The sequence below is a fragment of the Pezoporus occidentalis genome, unplaced genomic scaffold (assembly GCF_034315485.1).
Source record: "Pezoporus occidentalis ecotype Australia unplaced genomic scaffold, CSIRO_AGI_Poc_V1 ctg339, whole genome shotgun sequence".
NCBI classification, from domain to species: domain Eukaryota; kingdom Metazoa; phylum Chordata; class Aves; order Psittaciformes; family Psittacidae; genus Pezoporus; species Pezoporus occidentalis.
Window position 1 is genome coordinate 126,412 of NW_026915366.1, and position 22,865 is coordinate 149,276.

The 22,865-nt window shown below is 37.9% G+C and overlaps 1 protein-coding gene across 1 annotated transcript in view; it reads left to right on the forward strand.

Moving 5' to 3' along the window:
- Positions 1-386: 386 nt before the first annotated feature.
- LOC134169171 (gamma-2-syntrophin-like) overlaps positions 387-22,865 on the forward strand; it is a gene marked incomplete at its 3' end in the record, with an annotated part of 159,902 nt that continues 137,423 nt past the window's right edge. The window contains exon 1 of the mRNA XM_062629460.1: positions 387-440. Within this exon, the coding sequence (XP_062485444.1) occupies positions 414-440 (27 nt within the window). The remainder of the gene's footprint in view (positions 441-22,865) is intronic.

Here is a 22,865-nt window from a genome sequence, read left to right on the forward strand (position 1 = left end):
CAAGGTATGATTTCCTTTTTCAGAACACATGCAAAACCAAATTAGCTTAATTTTTAAGATTTTCTTCCTCCGAAGTTGCATGTAAGTTCTATGACATGGTAGAAAAGACAAATGGATTGACAAAGAGAACACAAGCTATTACTGTCGTAAAGGAAAATTGTATAAATAATGGAAGTTGTTGCAAACCCCTGCCAATCAAAGTGCTTGAATGCCATTCAGTTTCTGCCAGCGTGTCACCTCTCTAGCTCCATTGATGACATCTGCTGCACGAAGGCGAGCTGGCCATGAGCTGCTCCTGGACAGATGTGTCACCTTTCTTCTCTTTCAAGCTGCTGGAGAAGCCTCAGGCTTGGTCTTTGCATAGGCCGTGTGTCTTTCTCCATCTGTTGTTCTATGCATGGGAGTTCACTGGGATGGGTAATGCTTCCAGTAGGCAAAAGGTATGTTTTCTTACTCTTTTGGGGGATTAAAATAGATCAGCAGGCTGGACCTGAGCTGTTCATTGACATTTGTTCTCAGTGACAGAGGACAATCATGGCGCCATCAAATTAATTTGGGTTTTGTCCTGTTGTGTCTGTTAGCTTGCTATGGAAATAGCGGGGAGATCTCTGACACCTTTTACTCTTTAGGCTTAGGGAGATGTCAATAAATATGAGTATTTATATTTAACCTAAGTTATGGTTTTTATGAAACCCCTGATGAGTATAACAAATCTTAACAGTATAACAGAATTTTCCAGGTTTTGTATTATTTATGTTCTTAAACAGAACAGTTGTGATGCTAGAGTGTGAGAGCAATACAAATTCACATTATTAGCTTCTGACAACTGTTATATCCAACTGAAGAATTTGATTACACTGTTAAAATAATATTTATTTTCCCAGTAGGTTCTGAATTGATCTTCAGTCATACTGTTTATATGAAATATTTCCAGACTGTTAAAGGCCTATTTCTGTGCTAAGCAGATTTTTGTTGACACACAAGGGTGATGGGTTTCCGATCATACTAAAATTCTCAGTTTAATAGCCAGAACTCTAAGAAGCCAGTTTGAAATGCTGGTGTGTTTGTTTTCAGTAAAAATCAATTCTGAAAACATTGTACCCTACACAGAGAATGCTGCTGAGTTCTTGACACCAGCCTTTCTTTCTGGCATAGTTTAAAAGACCAATATTTTAGAAGATTACATTAACTGGTAGAGGATTATTTGGTTCAAACAGAAAATGCTTGCTTTATTTTACTCCAGTCTTAATCTTCACTATGGCATCCCACAGAACAGCAGCAGGGGAAAAAATGTTTTCACCTTTTGCCTTGGTTTGACGTTTTAGAGGCACTTACTTGATGCTCATATGGGGGTTCTGCATTAATGTGAGAATGCCTTGGTCCTGTGTTTTCGGAGATGGAGAGGATGAAAACAAATAGATCTAATTGCCAGCTAACCTTTATTTATTCCTAACTCCTTCAGAAACTTTCCTACCATGGAAGAGATGGCTGAGGGATCACTTCCCTCCAACTAGGAGTGGCAATATTTCCCATAAGAGCAAATATTGGCGTCTATGCTATGCAGATTCCAGTTTTTTTGGGTGTTTCTAAATTTATCTACAAACCATTCTTTGCCATGTAAATAACCTTCTCATGAAAAAGCAAACCACTGCCAAATAAAACTTAAAAAATAAAATTCCTTTTCCTGAACTTGTTTGTACATGCCATACAGTTGATCCTGTATTAATTTGAGTTACATAAAGTCAGCTTAGACTTGGAATTTATATCTGTAATTAAAAAGTGTTTTCAGCAAAAATGATCATTTGGCACTGAGTTTATAGACTGTTAATTATATTGCAGTAACTCATTCTGCCACACTTTGTGGCACAATACCCTGAAGTATGTGCCAACATAAAAACATGTGCTGAGTCTTTTGTTTATACCTTGGCAGAAGTGTTCTCTCCTTCACAAAAAAAAAGTTACAGCTCTGCTTTAGATACATCTGCTACGACCACTAGTTTAAGCTGTGTGCCTTTATGCTCCTCAGACAACTTTTCTACAATGTTTAATGTTGTCTGTTTATCACAATTATTTATTTATCCCTTTTTACTTTAGGAAAATTACCAGGGACTCCAGTGGAAAAGACTGCCTGAAGGCTTTACAGTTTCTGTTAGGTACAACCTTACTCCAGCAGCAGTGATGAGACATATCTTTGAAGAAGATCTCAGGAGAGGCTTTGTAAGGTAGTGGAAATCAGCAAAAGTTTCTCCATTACAGAGAGAGTAAGCTCACAAATGGAGATAGATAAAACCTTGGTGGCTGGAGAAAATTGTTCAAGTAATTTATTCTGTGTCTGATCAGCTCAGCTGTCATGTATGTACAACCACCTGCTGTCATGGTTCACTTAAAGCCTCCAGTTATGCTACTGCTTGTCTTCATGTTTTCAAATGGCTCTGGCATGGATATCTTCCAAGACTGTTCAGCCTTACTGTGAGAGGTGCTTACTTCCCCTTTTTTTTCTGGTGTCTCAGGCTACTAGGCTCAATGTAAAAGTTTCCAAGTCTTTATAAACAACTTGTTTGTTCCCAGGGTCTGTAGTGGACTGATACACATTTAAGGTTCTGAAGGGTCTAAGTTCAGGTTTCTGGAAGTGTTGGTTGTGTTGCTTTTCTACTTTTAAACATTGGTGAAGGTGAACCAAAAGGGTTATCTAGTAGCTGCATACAGGTATTTGAGGAGCAATTACAATGTCGATGGAGCCAAAATCACATTAGTATGCTAAGTATTATAACAAGAGCACAAAGTGCAGCTTGGTTTGTTTGGGTTGAGAACAAAATTCCTTCTGGAGGGTGGGATAGTGCAGAACGAGAGCAGGTTGCATAAAGGCAATAGAACCTCTTTCTGGGAAAGTTTTTCAAGACCTAGCTAGACAAAACAACAACTGAATTGGTAATTTCTTGCTGGACATATTGCCACACAGAGCTCAAGTCCAGGAAGGAGACCTCCAAAGGTTTTTATTGGTGTTATCCTGTATCCTGAAGTGGATTAGTCAGACTCCAATCATGTGGTCACTCAGTTCAGCCTCTTGCTTAATGCATAACCATGGAAGGAGTTGGCTGATCATGGTCATTCTCCTACTAAGCCATGTATTACCAGGTCCTCCAGTATCAGGCCTGATCTTTAAAGGCATACAAAGTTTCCAGTGAAAAATACTTTTTTTAAAGATTTATTTTCAATTTACTAGTGGTCTGGTCTGACATTCCCTTGTTTGCTAACGTGTGAGCAGTAACAGGAATGTATGGGTAAGGCAAAATGGGGCTTTTAGATTGGGAAAAGCCACCCATGGAAACGTGATGCAATTAAACAGGAAGGGGGGAAGGGAAAGAAATACCATTCTAGCATTCTTAAATATAGCTCTATCTCATGGTGACTGACAATTCATATTTTGAGCAAAATATCCTTCGCTTGTTTAAAAAACTCCATGTACTGAAGAATGCATTTACCTAACCAGTAGCATGCAGACCTAAAGGAAAGAGGTAAAGAGAAGACACCAGGGAGAGATTCATATTTATTTTATGGTTGGATGATATATAGGCAGTCAGATTATGGCTTCTGATTATGTCAGCAAAATCCCTGAATTACAATAAGAAATCAGATGAAAAAGGAAGTGTAGTTGTGTAAAAAAAAAATAAAATCTTTTAATAGGAAATTGGTTTTGGTGGGGAGAAGATTTTAATTAATCTTGAAATCTGAGGAACTATCCGTATTTACTTTTGTGGAATCTGTATCTACTGGCATGCAGTACTTGTATACGGACAGCACAAAATTAAGGCCTTCTGCAACCCATTTAGAGTTTCTTTTTAAACGCTACTGGAAAGATGCCTGTTTTGGGAGGATGCATTTTTTCAGTGATTTGGTGTATGGGAAAGGTGATACCTGGGACAAATGTGCTTTTGCTTTCCTGTAGAACTGAGAGCAGGAAGGCTGTCTTCTGTGCTGAAAGAGCTTGTTTGGTCATGTGGAGGACTAGATTTCTAAAACATTTCTCAAAAACATTTGCTTCTGAAAATAATGTAACTTTTTGTGGACATTCTGCTTTTTCTCATCCAAATTCATGGACTGTGCACCTTCTCAGAACCTACTTTTTTTTTCACGTATGCAATGGTGCATACCACTGACTATTAAATAGTAACTCCTCTGTATAACAGATAAATATAGAAAGGCTTCAGGCATTCAGTAAAATACATTTCATTTTATGCTGAAGAAAAAGAACTTAATCCTTGGCAAGTTGCATGGTTCTAAAAGATAAAATTAAAGTACTTAAGCATTATTCTCCTTGTGAAAACCTGCTGTATTAAGAGTAGCCTTTAAAAATTACTTTCTTGAACAGTATTTTCATGTGGGAGTACGATCCATTTAGCAGTTGCTCATGCGTGTGATTACTGACCTAGTAATTGATCACTTAATCTGTAAGTTTATAAGCGTGTTTATGTTTTAGTTTCACAAGTATGTTATCTGGCTCTTTGAATACCTTAACAAAATAGTCAGGTACATGGAACTAGGTGTTTTTGTTACTTTGCTTTTATTGAAGACATAACTGCTTTAAAAATGGACTGTGAATATTTAAATATTCAGAACAATAATCTCTTTGAAACATGATTTTGCGTTCCTTGCAGAGCAACCTGTCAGTGAATTAATAAGATTTTGGCAGATTTGTGATGTGTTGAACCAGGTTTCTGATTAATCCCTTATTTCTAGTTAGAATGAGTACTCTTCTATTTTTGTAAAGTACATTGCTCCTTTAATTGAATGATTACAAAAAAAAAAAAAAAAAAGAGAGGGAGAGAAAGAAACCAGAATCCATGCAGCAAACATCACTGGTATTCAGCAGAGACTGTGTGGAGAAACTCTGGATATTTCTGGCTTTGTAATATAGACTCATAGAATGGTTAGGGTTGGAAAGGACCTTAAGATCATCTAGTTCCAATTCCCCTACCATTGTCAGGCACGCCTCACACTAGACCAGGCTGCCCAAAGCCCCGTCCAACCTGGCCTTGTATACTGTCAGGATTGGGGCATCCACAACTTCTTTGGGCAACCTGTTTCAGTGCCTCACCACTCTCTCAGTAGATAATTTCTTCCTTATACCTAACCCAAATCTCCCCTGTGTCTATCTTCACCTGAAATTTAGCATTCTCCTTGTCTACTGCTAGTTGCAAAAAATATATAAAATATAAATGTTATTTTTTCCCATGTAATTGGTTGAAGGCAAAAAAGGGTATTTTTTATATTACTTGCTTTTGAACAAATAATAGAGATGTTCATCTCCCATAACTGATATCTTTTTTTCCAGAAGCCTTTTCTGTTGTCAGCGCTTTCCAATAGGAATAGGGAATAAATTAGTACTATTAGTAAGGAAATGTGATGTTCTGTCTGTTTGGCAAGAAATATTTCATCACACTTGATGTGGCTAGTTCCCTCCTAGTCAGATAAATATCTGGCTAAAAAGTGCATCAATCTGGAAGACAGTGGTGGTACAGAGGACATAGGAATGGACCCTTTGTTATAGAAGTATTCCCATTTTAAGCATTTAAAGTCATATAAATTTCAGATGAAGATTATTTGTGGGAGCGGTTTGCATGTTAATAGCTCACTTGGAAGAAGAATGGGAATCCTTGCATGGTATAATTATCATTGTTTATGAAGTCAAATGTAGTGGAAAATGTTTATTATGGGATGTGATAAAGGTTCCTCCTTGTGGGGACTCCAGTAGTGTCTTCTCTGTATTCTGCGTACTGTAAGATTACAATAGTGAGCCAAAATGGGTATCTACAGAAACATCTCTGTAACCTTGTACAGCCTTGCTTTAAGAACTGAGTGGAGCATGGAAGTCAGGTTTTTGCTTACTTTTTTGGTTCATCTTTAGGTTTAATCTCTGCCTCATACTGGCCTTTATCATACCTGTTGCTTCAGTGGGGAATACGATATCACTTCTTGGTAATACATATTGAATGCTAGTGAAAGTGAAAAACTTCATGTACCCATAAGTATTTTATAGCTACATTTATTACACATGTTGCACATAGTGTGCTTTGCAGTAATCGGAAAAGAATAATGGATTTTGTATGTTATTCTGTGTTAACGATACCATAAATATTCTTTTAGGAGAATGATACACATAATATGTAAGACACATAGTATGCAACTTGTCAACACAAACTTTGGGGAGAATAAAATGACTGTATAACATCTTTATTGTTTCAGTGAAACAAGTGGGTTTGTAAACAGTATCCTTCAGGGCTGGAATATTTGCTGAGGAAGGAAAGTAATCTGTGCTCTGAACATTCTCAGAAATACAGATTTCTGAGAAAAAGAAGAAATAATCCATCTTCTTAGTGACTTAATTGCCACAAGCTGGAGTTACTGTGGAGACTTTTCGAAGTGGATTACAAATCAGAACAAAAATCCATGTAATCATATTACCTCTAGCTGAAAGAATTTGGCGTTACACTGTGTCCCTTAAACACAAGTGGAAATCTTAAAAATGACTTTTACAGAAGGGAAGGCACTTCAGCCCAACTCTCATCATCAGCTTTTGACAATGGTCCTCTGATTATCCTGAACTTGGGAGTTTGTAAGATCTAAGAGACATCCCACTTACTGGGAGATGCTGGTTGCAGCCCACTGCAGTCCAGAAGAGTTCAAAGGGCCTCACTTAAGGCTGCGTTTATAGGGTTGTAAGATGGTTGTCATTAGTGAAATTTCATCCTGGCTGCAACCTGGGTCAGTAGTTACTAGAAATTTAAAACTTCTAGTGATAATGGTACAATTCCACTTGTGCATGATCCAGGAAGGGAATGTTCTGAGGCTGTCAGGGAATGACTGAATATCCCTATTCTTGCTTACTACCTTAGCCAGATGACCCGAGTTCGTGGTACAATCAGTGACTCCCTCCTTAACCATGCAGATGTGCCTGGTACAGTCAAGGGATGCTTCACCACCCAGCTCATCGCACAAAAAACAAGGCCTGACGTGAAGTCCTGAGGCAGTGGAGCAGCCCAGAGGATTGGGGTGGGAGGATATGCATCACCACAGACAGAAAATTGTATACCTCAAACATTTAATCTTGTATACTAATAATGGCTTGAAAAATATTATTCACAGCTGAGTATGCTTTAGAACATTTGTATTTTCTTGCATTATTGGTTTGAGGGTTTGGTTTTTTTTTGTTGCTGTTGCTTGTGGTTTTCTTGTTTGGTTGTTGTGTTTTGTTGTTTTTTTTTTGTGGTTTAGGAGGTTTTTTGAGTTGGTGTAGGGTTTTGTTGGGTTTCTTTTTTTATTTGTTTGTTTGGTTTTTTTGTGTGTGTGCTTGTTTTTGTTTTTCTGCTTTTCTTTTTTATTTCCCCCCAAGGTGTCTTTGTATTGCTTTTTATTTTAGTCAACTCTCACAGAGTTGTACTTGGCTTTTCCCCAGTAGTAATCCATATGAAACCAAGTGTTTTTAATTTTCCATACTGAATACTCTGGAGCACAAGAAATGATTCTTCTAATTTCTTCCAAATATTTTACTTTTTTCATTTTATGTGTGTTGTGCTGATCCCATCAACGTTTAATTCTGATAAACCCATATCAAAGAAAGTGTCACTTTTCGTTATTTCCCACTGTCTGGAGGCTTTTTGGTGCCGTAAGCTTAGTTTTTTTGAAGGAATTAAGAATGTAGTGACCACATAAGCTTTCTCAAGCCTTCATCTTTGCAGAGATTTGGACAAGAATCAGACTCTTCCTATCTTCTATTGCCATAGAGCCCTAAGATAAAACCGTGGGGAGAATGCTTTCCTGAGATTAAAAGGTTATCTGGTAAGACAGCTTGGAGAACAGACTGAGGAACAAGATTTGATACATAAATTTCTGTGTGAGGTAACTTGAACAATGGATAACATGAATGCATATACAAACAGATCTGTTTCCTACAGGCTTCAGCCTGTGGTGCACAGTTGCCATACAGTTGGTTGAATGACTCCTGTTAAAATCATGTGGAGGAGAATGAGGAAGATTCCTATGAGTTGGCATAACAGCACTTGACAAGTGGAGCTAGTTGCAGCTAAATGCAAGCTTGAAAATAATTTGTCTGGAAGTTGTGAAGAGCCTCTCTCAAATACTGTGGTGGTGTTTTTATGCTTAGGAAAGATTGATGCAGATAAGCTGTTTGATTCTTTACTGTGAGCTGCAGAGTAGAATGACGTCCTTCATATAGCGATGCTCACTTCTTAAATAGAATCTTCTTTATTTGTAATAAAATGAATCCTGTAGGACCTTGCTGGCACTCTCCCTGCAAAGAAGACCAGAAGTGAAGAATGAAAACTGAAGCATACCTATAGGTATTCTTCAAACACGAGATAAGAATAAAGAAGTTAAGAATTTAAACAAAATAAGCTTCTTACTGAGGTCAGAACAGCAGTCTATCTTAGCCTACCAATCTGTTTCTGGTAGTGGAAATACAGGATGCTGTTGAATATCCTATCCTGTGAAGACAGGCTGAGAGAGTTGGGGTTCTTCAGCCTGGAGAAGAGAAGGCTCAGGGGAGACCTTAGAGCAGCCTTCAGGAACCTAAATGGGTTCATAAGAAATCTGGAGAGAGACTTCTTACAAGGGCATGTAGGAATAAGACAAAGAGAAATGTCTTTGAACTAAGAGAGGGAAGATTTAGATTAGATATTAGAAGTGCTTCACTATTAGGATGGTGAGGCACTGGAACAGGTTGCCCAGGGAAGCTGTGGCAGGGTTCAAGGCCAGGCTGGATTGGATTTTGAGCAACCTGGTCTAGTGCAAGGTGTCCCTGCCCATGGCCGGGAGGTTGGAGCTAGATGATCTTTAAGGTCACTTCCAAGCTAAACCTTTCTATGGTACTCTAATTTTGAAAAGTTTTTAACTTACTGAATTTCTGTTTTCAACTAGATAAATGCTGTCTGCCTAAAGAACACTTGTGATGACAGATTCCCCAGGATCACTACCTGCTGGCTAAATGAGGTATTTTAGTTTGTTTTGAAACCAATCTAGTTGATGCTGAGTCTCAGCATCATTGCATAGGGCTTGATGGAAAGGACTTTTGTATTAACCTTACCCATTCTTTTCATGATCTTATAAACCTTGCTCCTATTCTCCCCAGACTTTCACCTTTTAAAGTTCCACATTCTTTATTTTGTTTGAAGGGCAGCTGCTCCCAGGTGTAGAGAACTTGGCTCTACACTTTCAACTCTGCTGTCTGTCCTGAGATACAGAGGCTGGAACTATACACAGGACTTGTGTCATGGGTGCACTGAATTTTGTCATTAGAAGTTGAAGAATGATTCCTGAGTAAGACTGGTGTGGTTTGTTGTGTGCTTTATTATGCTTAGAGAATATGGGCTGGAGGATGATCTTAAATTTAGTGTACAGAAGTACAGTTTCTGTATTTGAGTAATACAGCACTTCAGATTATGTAGTGAAGATTTTTTTCACATGCATTAATTTTGGAACAAGTCCAAAATTGGAGGAGATAGTGCAGCAGTTCATTTCTAGCTTAATAGCTGTGACTTCATAAAAGAGTAAGTGGAGAGCCTTGCAAGTTTTTTGCCAAACCTAATTTTATTAATTTCTGTTCAGAACTGATCAAGGGATTTCGTACAAAGCAATTATTCATTTATGGTAGTTTCATGTCTGTTACTTTCCTATTTTTAGTAGAGAAAATCAGTGTAAAGAAAAATACAATTACATTGTGATGCTCTGTAATTAGAGAACAAACTTAACGTTTATTTCAATGACAACTTAAGTGTTAAAGATTTTGAGGCAGTATAAGTGTAATGTTTATTTAAATTATTTTGGTGCAAAGTACATTTGAAATCACTTTTCAAAGAAAACTTATCAAGAAAGATATCAATGTAAGCAATAAGAAAGCATATGGGTTGTTTAACTAATTACATTAATTAAATGTACTTAACTGTTTTTTGAAATTGCCATGCAAAATATCTCTTTTCTATTAGAACTGTAACCTATTATATATTGTACTTTATTTAGATTTATTATGTTTTGTGTTATTTGTGGCTTTTGTCTTTTTAGGGGTTTTAATACCTTACCGGAAGTTAAGACGATTTTATATTAAACCACTTGTTAGAGTTTTGGTTGTTTCCCCTTTTCTCTCCAAAATATCATATCAAGGGAAACTTTTAATAGTTGCTTGTGTCTAGGTTTATTAGCTTAAAGATCTTAGGCTTTTTGTCTTGTAGAGAGAAATGGTGTCGGCCCAGTACACAACAGTTGCCAATGGAAGCATAGCAATTTCGGTGTATTTATACCTCTGCATAATGTCTCCTTCCATCTCTGGAGCAGCTAGTTCATTTACACATCTCTCTGCCAGCATCCCTTTCATTTTATTATGCATATTCATGTCATTTAAAAAAAAAAAAAAGTGCTTTGAATGTTTAAAATGTGTGTGTAAATATATATATGCATGAGTACCTGCAAATATATCAACTTATGGCTCAACAGAGGAGGAAAATTTTACCCTTTCATTGTACTGAAATCAGTCTGTTAAGTACCTGTTACAATCATAAAAATAACATGTGATATTAAAACATAGATTTTTGGTAACAATTTTGACAGAAGCACTTAGAAATTTTCTCCCATCTTTTATATCTTGTTGAAAGAATAATCTGAGTTTATTTCTTACCTTTCAACTTGGTGAAAATTTTTGCATTTAGTGTCTTGTAGTATTTTATTATGTGCAGACAAAAAAAATATTTTTATGTTCAAGTTTTGTGGATTTTTGTTGTTTTGCTGTTTTTTTTTAAAGCAAGAACGGAGCATTGTCCAGATGCTTCTTGAACTCTGACAAGCTTGGGGCTGTGTCCACTTCTCTGGGGAACCTGGTCCATTCACTAATCACCCTCTCAGTGAAGAACCTTTTCCTAATGTCCAGTCTTAACTTCCCCTGACACTTCATTCCATTTCTATGTATCTTATCCCTGGTCAGGGAATAAAGAAGATGGAGCTAAGCAGTGGCTCTGCAGTGGTGTTGACTGATAAGCCACGGGCACAAACAGGAGCACAGGAAATTCTGTTGAAACATATAAGCTGTCTGGACGTTATATTGTGCAGCTTGCTCTATTTTATTTTGCTGTGAGTTGGCTGAACCTAGTCAGTCTTCAGTGGTCCCTTCCAGCCTTACCTCTACTGTGATCACTATGGTGGGGTAGAGTTACACATTATGTGTCTACATAAATTGCCACACTTTGAGCTCTGTCTAGCTGTTATTTTTTGCTTAAGTCCAGCACCCTCTCCTGATCACGTCTTACAGTGCCTTGCTCTTTTGCCAAATTTCTCAGATGTTTTTCACGTCTTTTAACTTGTGATACCCTGTCTGAGATATGTCAGAGAACTTTGCTGAACGGAAAAGAGGGCAAAAATTGCTGTCTGTGAGCCACTTGATGCTAACTCCCACAGTCCTTCAGATGCTTAAGATTTAAGAAATGCTGCTGAAGTACAAAAAGGACAGAAGCTGTCTGGGAGAACTTCAGTAGTAGTGGATTATTTCTTCAGCCTGTAGGAGGCAGTTACTGCTGATTTTCTTCTGTCTTAAAAAATGGCAGTACATGGTTTGATATAGTTAAAAATGTACTTTCGTAGTACGTTGGAAGTCCAATTACGCAGATATCCTGGTAGGAGTCTGTTATAGACTACTTAGCCAAGATAAAGTTACAGATGAAATGTTCTTCAAATAACTGGGAGAAGTTTCACGATCGCTTGCACTTTTCTCATGGGGACTTAAATGTACCAGATGTCTGCTGGAAGTACAACAGAGCAGAAAAGAAACAATTCAGGAAGTTCTTGGAGGGTGTGCAAGATAACTTCCTAACCCAGCTGGTTAGTGAGCCAGCTAGGAGAGATGCCTGGCTAGATTTGCTATTCACAAACAGGACTGGTGGGTGATGCAGTGACTGGGGGTTGTCTTGGACAAAGGGATCATGAAAGGATTAAATTTTCAATCCTTGAAGAAGTCAGGAAGAAGGTCAGCAAAAACTCCACCTTAGACTTCTGGAGAGCTGACTTTGGCTTGTTTAGGATGCTGGTTGGCAGAATTCCCTGGGAAACATTACTGAAGACAAAGCAAGGCTGGACACTCTTCAAGAATGAAATCCTGAAGGAGGAGGTGGTCCCTATGTGCCAAAAATCAAACCAGCAGGGAAGACCAGCCTGGCTGAACTGGGAGATATTGCTGGAACTCAGGAGAAAAAAAAAGAATTTATCACCTGTGGAAGAAGGGACTATTCCTACATGAAAAGTCCAAGGATGTTGTTAGGTTATGTAGAGAGAAAGTTAGAAAGGCGAAGGTACAGATGGTACTAAATCTAGCCACTGCCATAAAAGATATTTGAAAAAGTACTTTTTCAAATATATTAGCAATAAAAGGAGGGCCAAGGAGAACCTCCGTCCTCTACTGGATACTAGGGGAAACCTAGTGACTGAGGATGAGGAAAAGACTGAGGTACTTAATGCTGCCTTTACCTCAGTGTTTAATAGTCACACCAGTCATCCTCAGGGTACTCAGTTGCCTGAGTTGGATAGCAGAGATGGGGAGCTGATTGAAGTCCCCATAATTCAGGAGGCAATGGTTAGTAATTGCCTGCTCCACTTAGACATATAGAACTATGGGGCTGGATAGGTTACACCAAAGAGTGCAGAAGGAGCTGGCAGAAGGGCTTGCCAAGCCATTCTCTGCAATTTATCGGCAGTCCTGGTCTAATGGGCAGAGGATTGGAGGCTGGCCATTGTGAGTCCTTTACAAAAAGGAGAGGAAGGAAAACCCTGGAAACTACAGGCCTGTCAGCCTGACCCTAGTGCCAGGGAAGGTCATGGAGCAGATAATCTTAAGTGACATCATAAAGCACATGCGGGAAGATGGTGGAATCAGGCTCAGTCAGCAAGGGCTCATGAAGGGCAGGTCCTGCTTGACCAACCTGATCTCCTTCTATGATAAGATAACCCTCCTGGTTGATGGGGTTGATGGACTTTGTCTATTTGGACTTCAGTAAAGTGTTTTGACACTGTCTTCCACAGTGTTCTCCTGGAGAAACTGGCTACTCATGGCCTGAATAGGTGTATTCTTCGCTGGGTTGGAAACTGGCTGGATGGCTGAGCCCAAAGAGTGGTGGTAAATGGTATCACATATAGTTGGTGATTAGTCACTAGTGGTGTTCCTCAGGGCTCAGTGTTAGGACCAGTGTTGTTTAATATCTTGATTGATGATCTGGATGAGGGGATCAAATGCACCCTCAATAAATTTGCAGACAACACCAAGTTGGCTGGGAGTGTTGATCTGCTGAAAGATAGGAAACCTCTGCAGAGGGATCTGCACAGGCTGGATCAATGAGCTGTAGCCAATGGTACAAGGTTCAACAAGCCAAAATGCCAGGTCCTGCACTTGGGTCACAACAACCCCATGTAATGCTCCAGGCTTGGGGAAGAGTGACTGGAAAACTGCTTGGCAGAAAAGGACCTGAGGGTGTTGATGGATGGCCACTGAACATCAGCCTGCAGTGTGCCCAGGTGGACAAGAAGGCCAACAGCATCCTGGCTTGCATCAAAAATAGTGTGGCCAGCAGGGCCAGGACAGTGATCATCCCCCTGTACACAGCTCTGGTGAGGCCACACCTTGAATCCTGTGTTCAGTTCTGGACCCCTCATTACAAAAAAAGACATTGAGGTCCTGGAGCAGCTCCAGAGGCAGGCAATGAAGCTGGTGTAGGTTCTGGAGCACAAGTGTGATGAGGAACGGCTGAGGGCCCTGGGAGGATTTAGTCCAGAGAAGAGTAGGCTCAGGGGAGACCTTATCGCTCTTCACAGCTATCTGAAAGGAGGTTATAGTGAGGTGGGGGTTGGTCTCTTCTCCCAGGTAGCAAGTGATAGGACAAGAAGAAATGGCCTCAAGCTGTGCCAGGGGAGGTTTAGATTGGATATTAGGAAAAATTTATTCACAGAGAGGGTGATCAGGCATTGGAACAGGCTGTCCAGAGCAGTGGTGGATTCACCATCCCTGGAAGTGTTCAAAAAACGCGTGGATGAGGCCCGCAGTGCTATGGTTTAGTGGTGGTCTTGGCAATCCTTGGTTAATGTTTAGATTTGATGATCTTAAAGGTCTTTTCCAGCCTATTTTATTCTATGATTCTATGATTTAGCCTGTAGTCTGTTTCTATTTTATGTTCTTGTCAGTTAAGCTTTCATTTTCAAAAATGACATCTAAAGTTTCCCGAGGGGTGTTGACTTTAATGTCACTTTAATGCACTGTTGTGATTGGCAATAACTTGCACAAAAAAAAAAAAAAAATTCTCAGAAAATATTAAAGTATAGATTTTATTGGAGAAAGAAATGGTGTAAATGTCTGCTGTCTTCAAGTTTAGTAGTTATTAAAAAGATATGTTGAACCTTTACATCACAGCTTGTACAGCAGCTACTTTATTGTTTTCTCTTAAGTTCTTTTTTAACATTCTGAAATGGTTTTAAGCACACGATCCTATAATTTCCAGTGTGGAATCCACATGAAGAATAAAATAAAACTCCTGAAAGAACAACTTTATTTTCTGTTTTTGTTTTTCTTCTTGTTCCGTGTCAGTTCAGTACTATATATCTCCAAGCAAAAGAGAAATGTAAAACTTTTTTTTTTTTTTTTAGAAAAATGAACTTTATTCTTTCCAGTTTCTAGTAGTAAATGCTAATTTCATCTTTCTAAGTTTAGTGGTGTGACTGTGTACTTTTAATATATCAAAGTAGGTATTTTTCCTTTATAAAGGAAAAAAATAGAAATTTTAATGATGTTGCGTTGTTCTAAAAACCTTCTTAGTTTTTGAGTAAAACCCCAGTTTTCTTGAAGTCAGGTGAGGTTTTTATTTCATTTCTTGGACTTTACTGTAAGTTTGTAAGTTCTTTTAAGTTTACTGTAGTTTTAGTGTAGAGGTGAAATACCTTTTTATTGGGAGCATATTTGCATATGAAGCATTTATAGTAGGGTAATATCAGATGTTTTAAAATACTATAATGTATGGAAAGTGGAAAATTGAAGGAATATTCAAAGCAAGCTGGTGATATTTTGTTAACTGAACTGAAATATTGATGATTAAGGGAATGCCTGAAGAATCCATGAGTGAAACTTGGAGTTTCTGTTTTATTTTGCCAACTCTAGGCTTCATGAATATGTATTTAAATTTTTTCTTTAGTTTTCTTCTTTTAAGCTCAAAATAAATACTAAAAATTATATTTGATTTATAAATCCTTGTAAATAGTTTCTAACTATTCTGTATAATTCTTTGTTCTTCTTAGAAAATGGTGTATTTGATGTTGCCTACTGTTACATCCGTTCAATGCCCATAGAGCCTAGTTCATTAAAATGTTACTATCAACCACTGTAAAAAAATAGAACTTCTCTCTATTATCAGATGTTGCATCTTCAATTTAAATAGTAACTTAAGAATGTTGCACTGTGATTGTATTTAAGTCTTTGAAGATGGTGAAAGAAGTAATACACATTTTAGTTAATTTGAAATCAGTTCTTGCTGTTCATCTGAGGAAAATACTGGTGAAACTGAAGAAGTCTGAAAACAAGTTTTGTGAGAGTAAAAGCCGAAACAAATCCATCAAAGTCTTCAGTGACACACACTGCTCTGACCACCTCACCGATGGCTAGTGAGAGATATTTCTGCATACTAGAGGCAGATCAATTCCCTGCCAGGGAATAGAAGCACTGCAATGAAGTTGAGAACTGAAAGAAGGGAGATTCAAGCTGGATATGAGAAAGAAATTTTTTACAAAGGGTGGCAAAATACTGGCACACATTGCTCAGAGACATGGTAGATGTGCCACCCCTGGAAACATTCAAGGCCAGGCTGGATATTGGTTCTGAGCCACCTGGTCTAGTTGAAGATGTCTTTGCTCATTGCAGGGGGTTGGACTAGATACCCTTTGAATGTCCCTTCCAACCCAAACTGTTCTGTGATTCTGTGAATTACAGAAATATTTCTTTTTGAATAAGTAAGAACATTTATCAAAAGGAAACTTCCTAGTCAGGGGGTCCTCTTCTATTGCTGTTACTTAAGTGTTAAACAGTTTTGATAGGTCTATTTGGAAATAGAGTTGGCTGCTTAATTTTGCTTTTTTGTATCACTCATTCTGATGAAAATGCTGCCTTCAGCTTGTCTAGGTCTTACCTCCCACATGTTCCCTCAACCCGAGCCATGTTTGACAGCAATCCTATTATTTTCCTCTCCCTCTTCTTGCTATGCAAAGCACATTATTTCCTTGTAATGTTCTTATCTTTAATTCAGTCCTCCTTGAACAAAAGTGACTAGAATTGAACATAATTTTGAATCTTTGTTGTGCTCTAGTTGAAATCTCTTTCTAGTTGAAATTTGTGACATTCGTTTATGCTGTGGTTGTGCTATATTGATGGTTCAGAGTAGTTCAGGTTCTGTGAGCTCTGTGCAGCATTCCTTCTCTTCTAGCCACAGAGATCTTAATGTCTCTAGTCTTGACATTCACAGCCTTAACCATACTACCAAATCTTAACTATTACCTTCATGAAAACCAGCAACTATACTTCCTTTTTTAACCTTTGTTTTTTTTTGTTTTTTTTTTTTACTGACAGTGTATCCTAGTCTTGTGCCATAATAAATTTTCTTTTATCAGACCCTTAAAATAATTATAAGTATGGTATCCAGTACATTTGGACAGACAAATATCCTTTGGGGAGTTCTCCAGGTTCTGTGCCTCTAGTTTTGTAACTTTTTCCTTCAGTGCAGCACGTCATTATCTTTTTTCCTGCTTTCTGTTTTCTGGTTTTACTGACATCAAGGAAAGGTTAGATCTGTCAAATACTTCTCATCTATAATGAGTGGGTAGATAGCAAATTAATTTGTATAAGGTAGTTGTTGTTATAATGATAATGCGTTTTATCAAGTTTTGTGTTTACCCTGTCCTTTAATTATTGTCTTTATAAATTGTTCTGTCTACTTGCATGATCAGTGAGGTCAGAGTAAGGTATTATTCTTGCCATTAGCTTCCTCTGAAACGTAATATAGGAGCTTTACATACAAAGTAGTCTATCCAGATCTTTATACAGGAAATACATGATTCTATAACAACTAAGGTCTGTCTTTACAAGTAAAGTATGAAAGATTATTCGAGGGAAAGCATAATTTGTGTTTCTTGTAATTATCCCATAACATCCATTGATAATTCAAGCTTGCCTGTGAAAAGAGCTGTTACCTGGCCTTGTGAAATTGCAGATGCAGGACAGGTGATTAAGAGTCAGATATTAATTTCAAATTTCTTGACATGGTATTAAGTTTGCATTACAATACGCTGACTGAGCAAATATAACTAGAAAAACATCAGCCTTTCTGCTTATTAACACTGCCATATATGTACAATGTATTTGTGTGCACGTGTGCATGTGTACCTGCGCCACAGAAGCATGGGTATATGGATAAAGTAATCTGAGTGAAACTGGCTTTTTATGTATTTATTTTTACCTCACCTGCTCTTAACATTACCAGGAGAAAAAAATAAGCTCATATTGCTCCAGAGAAAAACAGTCTTCAAAATATTTTTAGTAAATTGAAGGTATGCGTAAAGACCCATTGACCCGTTGCAAGACTTGGAAAGCAATGTTCTGTTACACAGAGTAGAAGCAGAAACCTTGTGTGTAAGCGTTGCCTGACTGTTCCATCCACTGCCCAGCTCCTCTTAAGGCTTTCAGTCACATTGGAATATGTAACTGGAAGATAAAGCATATGTAGACCAAGAATTTGATAAACTCTATAGGAAACAAGCTTTTACCTACATGAGTACAATGAATCATTTGAATAAAAGTGGTCAGATTTGCATCTAAACTGTGTTTTATGCTTTGATCTTACTGGCTTTATCTGTCTTGATCATGACTAGGTCCTGTGAAAGTAAACATATTGGAAAAAAATATTTTTTGCTTAATGCCTTTTCTAATTAACTCTTTGTCTGGCAACTTCAGCAGGTTGCAGTATTGAACTAAGATGCAAGTTTTGTTTACTGTCTGCTCAATATCTGGCTGCTCTTCCTCATTCAAAACAGTGTAATTCAAAGATGGAGCCAGGAGAGAGTTTGCATACTGGGCTCCATTAGAGTGCACTGTTAGGAAAAATATCTAAATGAAAGGTGACACAAGTTAAAATGAAGCTTTCCAAACCACTTACTCTGTGAGCACAAGCCAATGGTTTTATAAAGTTACATTTAGCAGATGGGTATAAATGTGTGTTGCTGTAGTCTGTGCCAGCAAGTGAAAGCCTATCTTCATTGTGCAAACAGTATAATTTTGTTAGCAAAGAACAGTTTCCAGTTTGCTGAAAGGTTTTGTGTACAGCACTTTACTTAAGTAGCCAAATGCCCCACTCAACCAGGGCTGGCTGCTGTCTAGTCATCATCTTGGCAAACTAGCAATAAAATAACCTTTTGTGCATGTTTGAAGATCCTAATTGTCATGAGTATAATTAGAGGGAAGACAGTCTGGAAGAATAAGTGCTTCCTCAAGTATGACAGTGTTCTTGTAATGAAGGCTATTTCTTTTATCACTTCTGTAGTAATAGAACAGTCAGTTACAGTGATTCAGAAGTGCTGGTAATGAGTCCTTAACATGAAATGCTAGCTTCCTTTAACAGAAGTTTGATTTGCCTTCACAAGTAGATACCTGACACTCTGATGAGTTAACTGCAAGCCTTTAAAGTTCCTGTGCTATAGATAAGTAATTTAGAAGTGTATCTTGTATTGATTTACCATACAGCTCCTGTCTAGGAACATAATGTGGCTGATGTATAATGGGGATTGTTACTGGTCATGTTATAGTAGGTGGATATTCTTATAATAATAATGTTCAAGAACTGTGTTGAATATTATTATGATAATGTGAGTGAAAGCTGAGTTTGATAATTCACATGTGGAAATCTGTAAGATGGAATAGGAATATTAAGGGGAAAATAAGAAATAGGTAAGAGTACTTAGAATATGACTCAGGATATTTTTTATTAAATGTACTGTATATTGAAGTAAAGGTCATAAGCAGATTGAAGAGATTGACTGTGGTCATCTGCTTCAATTTTATCAGTCATTTATAATTGGACTTAAGTATTGTGCAGAACTTGAGTGTTGAAGTATCTGAGGCTTCTTAGGTGAAGAATTCAGTCATGTGTTATCTCAGTGCATATTTGTGTACAGGTCTAACGCATATGATATTTTAAGGGTGTAGGACTGATTCTGTACCGAATTTGGGACTCTAAAAATACTCTTCTCTTAAATAAAACTTGCATGTTCAGAGGGATGTATTTTGACAGTGTTTTCACTGAGTTATCTCAAGTGTATGTATAAAACAGTAATACATACGTGTAATTACTGGACAGGAGTTAGATGTTAAGTTGGTGCATATACTCTGGTGTTTCTTTTGTCTATTACAGGCTCCGTGTAAATATACATAAGAAGAAGACTTCTCAGGACAGTGTCTGAACTTCAAAATAAGTTATTTATAGTAAGCCAATCCTGCTCAAAGTGTATATCTAGTGAACAACTGTTGCATGTCTGACAGTAACTAATAATGAGTATTGCTTGCAATCCTTCATTATGTTGAAGATTATTTCCATTCCTTCATTATGTTGAAGAATTATTTGTGTAAGTTTCATAAGTATTCTGTGGAATTGTACCAATTTATTTACTGAGACAGCATAACTTGGAGATCAGTAATAAAAATTAGAAATGTTACTGAGGGTATTTTTATTTTAAAACCAGGGAAAGACCATTGCTGCATTTTGGTGAGTACTCCCTTGAAACAAAGCCAGGAAAAGAAATACTTATTTTTAAGTCCTAGAAGTTTTAAAGAACAAATGTTTCAAGCCACAGTTCCTTTAAATAGCCAATTACTAACAACAAAAGAAAATAAACCATTAGAATAGTTCTTAGTGTTTTAAGAACTTTCTTATCTTTTCATTTGAACATGATACTACTTTTTGAACTGAAAATTCTTCAGACCAAGCATGAAATAGAGGTACCAGTTTTCTATTCCGTATCTTTTGGGAAAACTGTGTAAGATTAAAAGGGGAAAAATAGTACCTCATTTTGCTCCAAATAAATTTGTTTGCAATCCTAATTTAGGAATCTAAATGTTCGTTTTCTAAAGCTAATCTAGAAATCCTCTGTATCTTTGGAAGATAAACTGCCATATGTAAATATACCTGGTCTGCCATCTCATCCTGTAGCAGCAACATGAGTCTCATTTTGTATTGGTGTATTAGCAGCTGCAGATATCAGAATATGGGATGCTTTCCTGATCTGCATAAATTCATGTATTTTTTCCTTAATTTTTATTTCTTAAAGCAATTGAAGTTTTTTAAAAGACAAAATCACAATTTAATAACTTGAATCTAGATTCTGAGAATACCATATCTCATTCAATGAAGTTACTCCCTATTTTCTAAGATCACTTTTGCAGTCAAGTTGTACAACTTCTTGTACAAATTCACCTGGTTAAAAATTAAACCTAGAAAAACATATGAGTGTTCTTTCATCAGTCTGATGCCAAAGTGGTAGTGTTAGTGTGAAGAAGGAGGTGGAATATGGAAGTGGAAAAGAACTAATGATATCTCTTGCTAGCTTTAAGCAAGCTTAAATTGCTTTAGATTTAAGTTGTAGAGCCAGAGTTCGGTATTTTGAGATGCAGTTTCGAAACAGTGCAGACAAAATGCTAGTTTTAAAGAAGTTCTTTATTTCTAGAACATCAAGAAACCAGAATAGGCCAGTAAATACAGCTAGTTTATGCTCAGAGGAAGATTTCAGCTTCTATAGCAAGTGCCCAGGGCGGAGAAGGGCATCTTTGGGGTGAACTGCTTCCTTTTGCTGGTGTGAGAAACTCTGGCTTTATAGCTAGTTACTGATTGGGATGCCCTAAGCTGTGCTATGTGTGCTGTACATAGGATAAGAACCTAATTTATAAAACATATTTAGTATGTCTTATGCTTAAGGCTTTTCTGAGTTCACTTCTCCTTTGTTCATTGTACTGTGGCTCTTGTATCTGCTTTAGAAGCTTTTGAAAACTTTGAGGCTCTAGCATTAGTGGAAATTACAGCAGACATATTGTATGAAGTTAAGTAGTTCTTTATTCCTCATATATTTAAAAATAAAATTATAAGCTTCATTCAGTTTGAATATTTATAATTTATGCTCTTGCTTCTTTTGCCATAGTTGAGTAGTTGCCATGGTTCCTATTATTCTGTCTGCTTTGGAGTCAGACTTTATAAACAGGCAATAAATGGAGATGGGCTTCTGAAATGTACTACATTTTTAGTGCCCTCAGCTGCATCTTGAATTGATCTGCATTTTTCACTGGCTGCCATTAATAGCATGGAATTGGAGGTCAGATTTTAAAAGAATTACAAATACTAATAAATAACATTAATCCCCTTAATCGGTTTTACAAATAAAACAGCAACAAATTATTTAATAAGACAGTTTAAAGGATGTGTATTAAGAAGCAATTAATTAAAAAAAAAAAGCTAGTGAGGTTCAGTTCAATATGGGTGACAACATACTCTCTGGGCATAATATTTCAACTTATTCTTAATCGTGCAGGGCCTGTTCTTTCCAAAGCGGTGTGGATGGGGATAAAGTGCTAATGTAATTCTCTTTTTCAAGGATAAGAAGACTGGGGCAATTTGCAAGATATAAGCTTAAAGGAAAAAGATTGAAAGCTTGGAAAGGGAGCAGATCTATATGCCCTGATAGTATATTTACATCCTGTGTAAATGGTGAATATGTGTGGACATCCACGTATCCAGTCCACTTCTCATGGAGAAATTAATTGCAGGCAGTTTTGGTGTCCTCAGCATAAGAAGGACACGGAACTGTTGGAGCAAGTCCAGAGGAGGGCCATGAGCATGATGAGGGGCTGGAGCGCCTCCCCTATGAAGACAGGCTGAGAACATCAGGGCTGTTCAGCCTGGAGAAGAGAAGGCTCCAGAGAGACCTTACAGCAGCCTTCTAATATCTGAAGGGGGCCTACAAAGGTGTCAGAGAGGGACTCTTCATCAGGGACTGTAGTGACAGCGCAATGAGTAATGATTTTAAACTTAAACAGGGAAAGTTCAGGTTAGATATAAGGAAGAAGTTCTTTACTGTTGTCGTGGTTTAAACCCAGTCAGACAGCTTGTTCACTCACTTCCCCCCCTTCTTGCCCTCCCCCTACTCCCGGAGGGACAGAGAGGAGAATCAAAAAGAATGCAACTCCCACGGGTTGAGATAAGAACAGTTTAGTAACTAAGGTATAACACAAATCACTGCTGCTACCACCAATGAGAATAATGATAAAGGAAATAACAAGGGAAGAGAATACAACACCTCACCACCAGCCGACCAATAACTCGCCCCCCAGGCCCGACCAAGCACCGACCCATACCTCCTCCAACCCTACCGTCCCCCAGCCCTTCCCGGTAACTCCCAGTTACCTCCTGGGCATGACGTGCTGTGGTATGGAATACCTCTTTGGTCAGTTTGGGTCAGGTGTCCTGTCTCTGCTTCCTCCTGGCTTCCCCTCCTCCCTGGCAGAGCATGAGGCTCGCAAAGTCCTTGGCCAAACAAAAACATCCTTGTTATCAGTTCTGTTCCCAGGCCGAAAGTCAAAACACTGCACTTCACCAGCTACCAAGAAGGAGAAAAATGACTGCTACTGCTGAACTCAGGACAGCTGTGAAGGTGGTGAGGCACTGGAACAGATTGCGCAAAGCAGTGAGTGCTTCAACCCTGGCAGTGTTCCAGACCAGGTTAGGTGGAGCCTTGAGCAACATGGTTTAGTG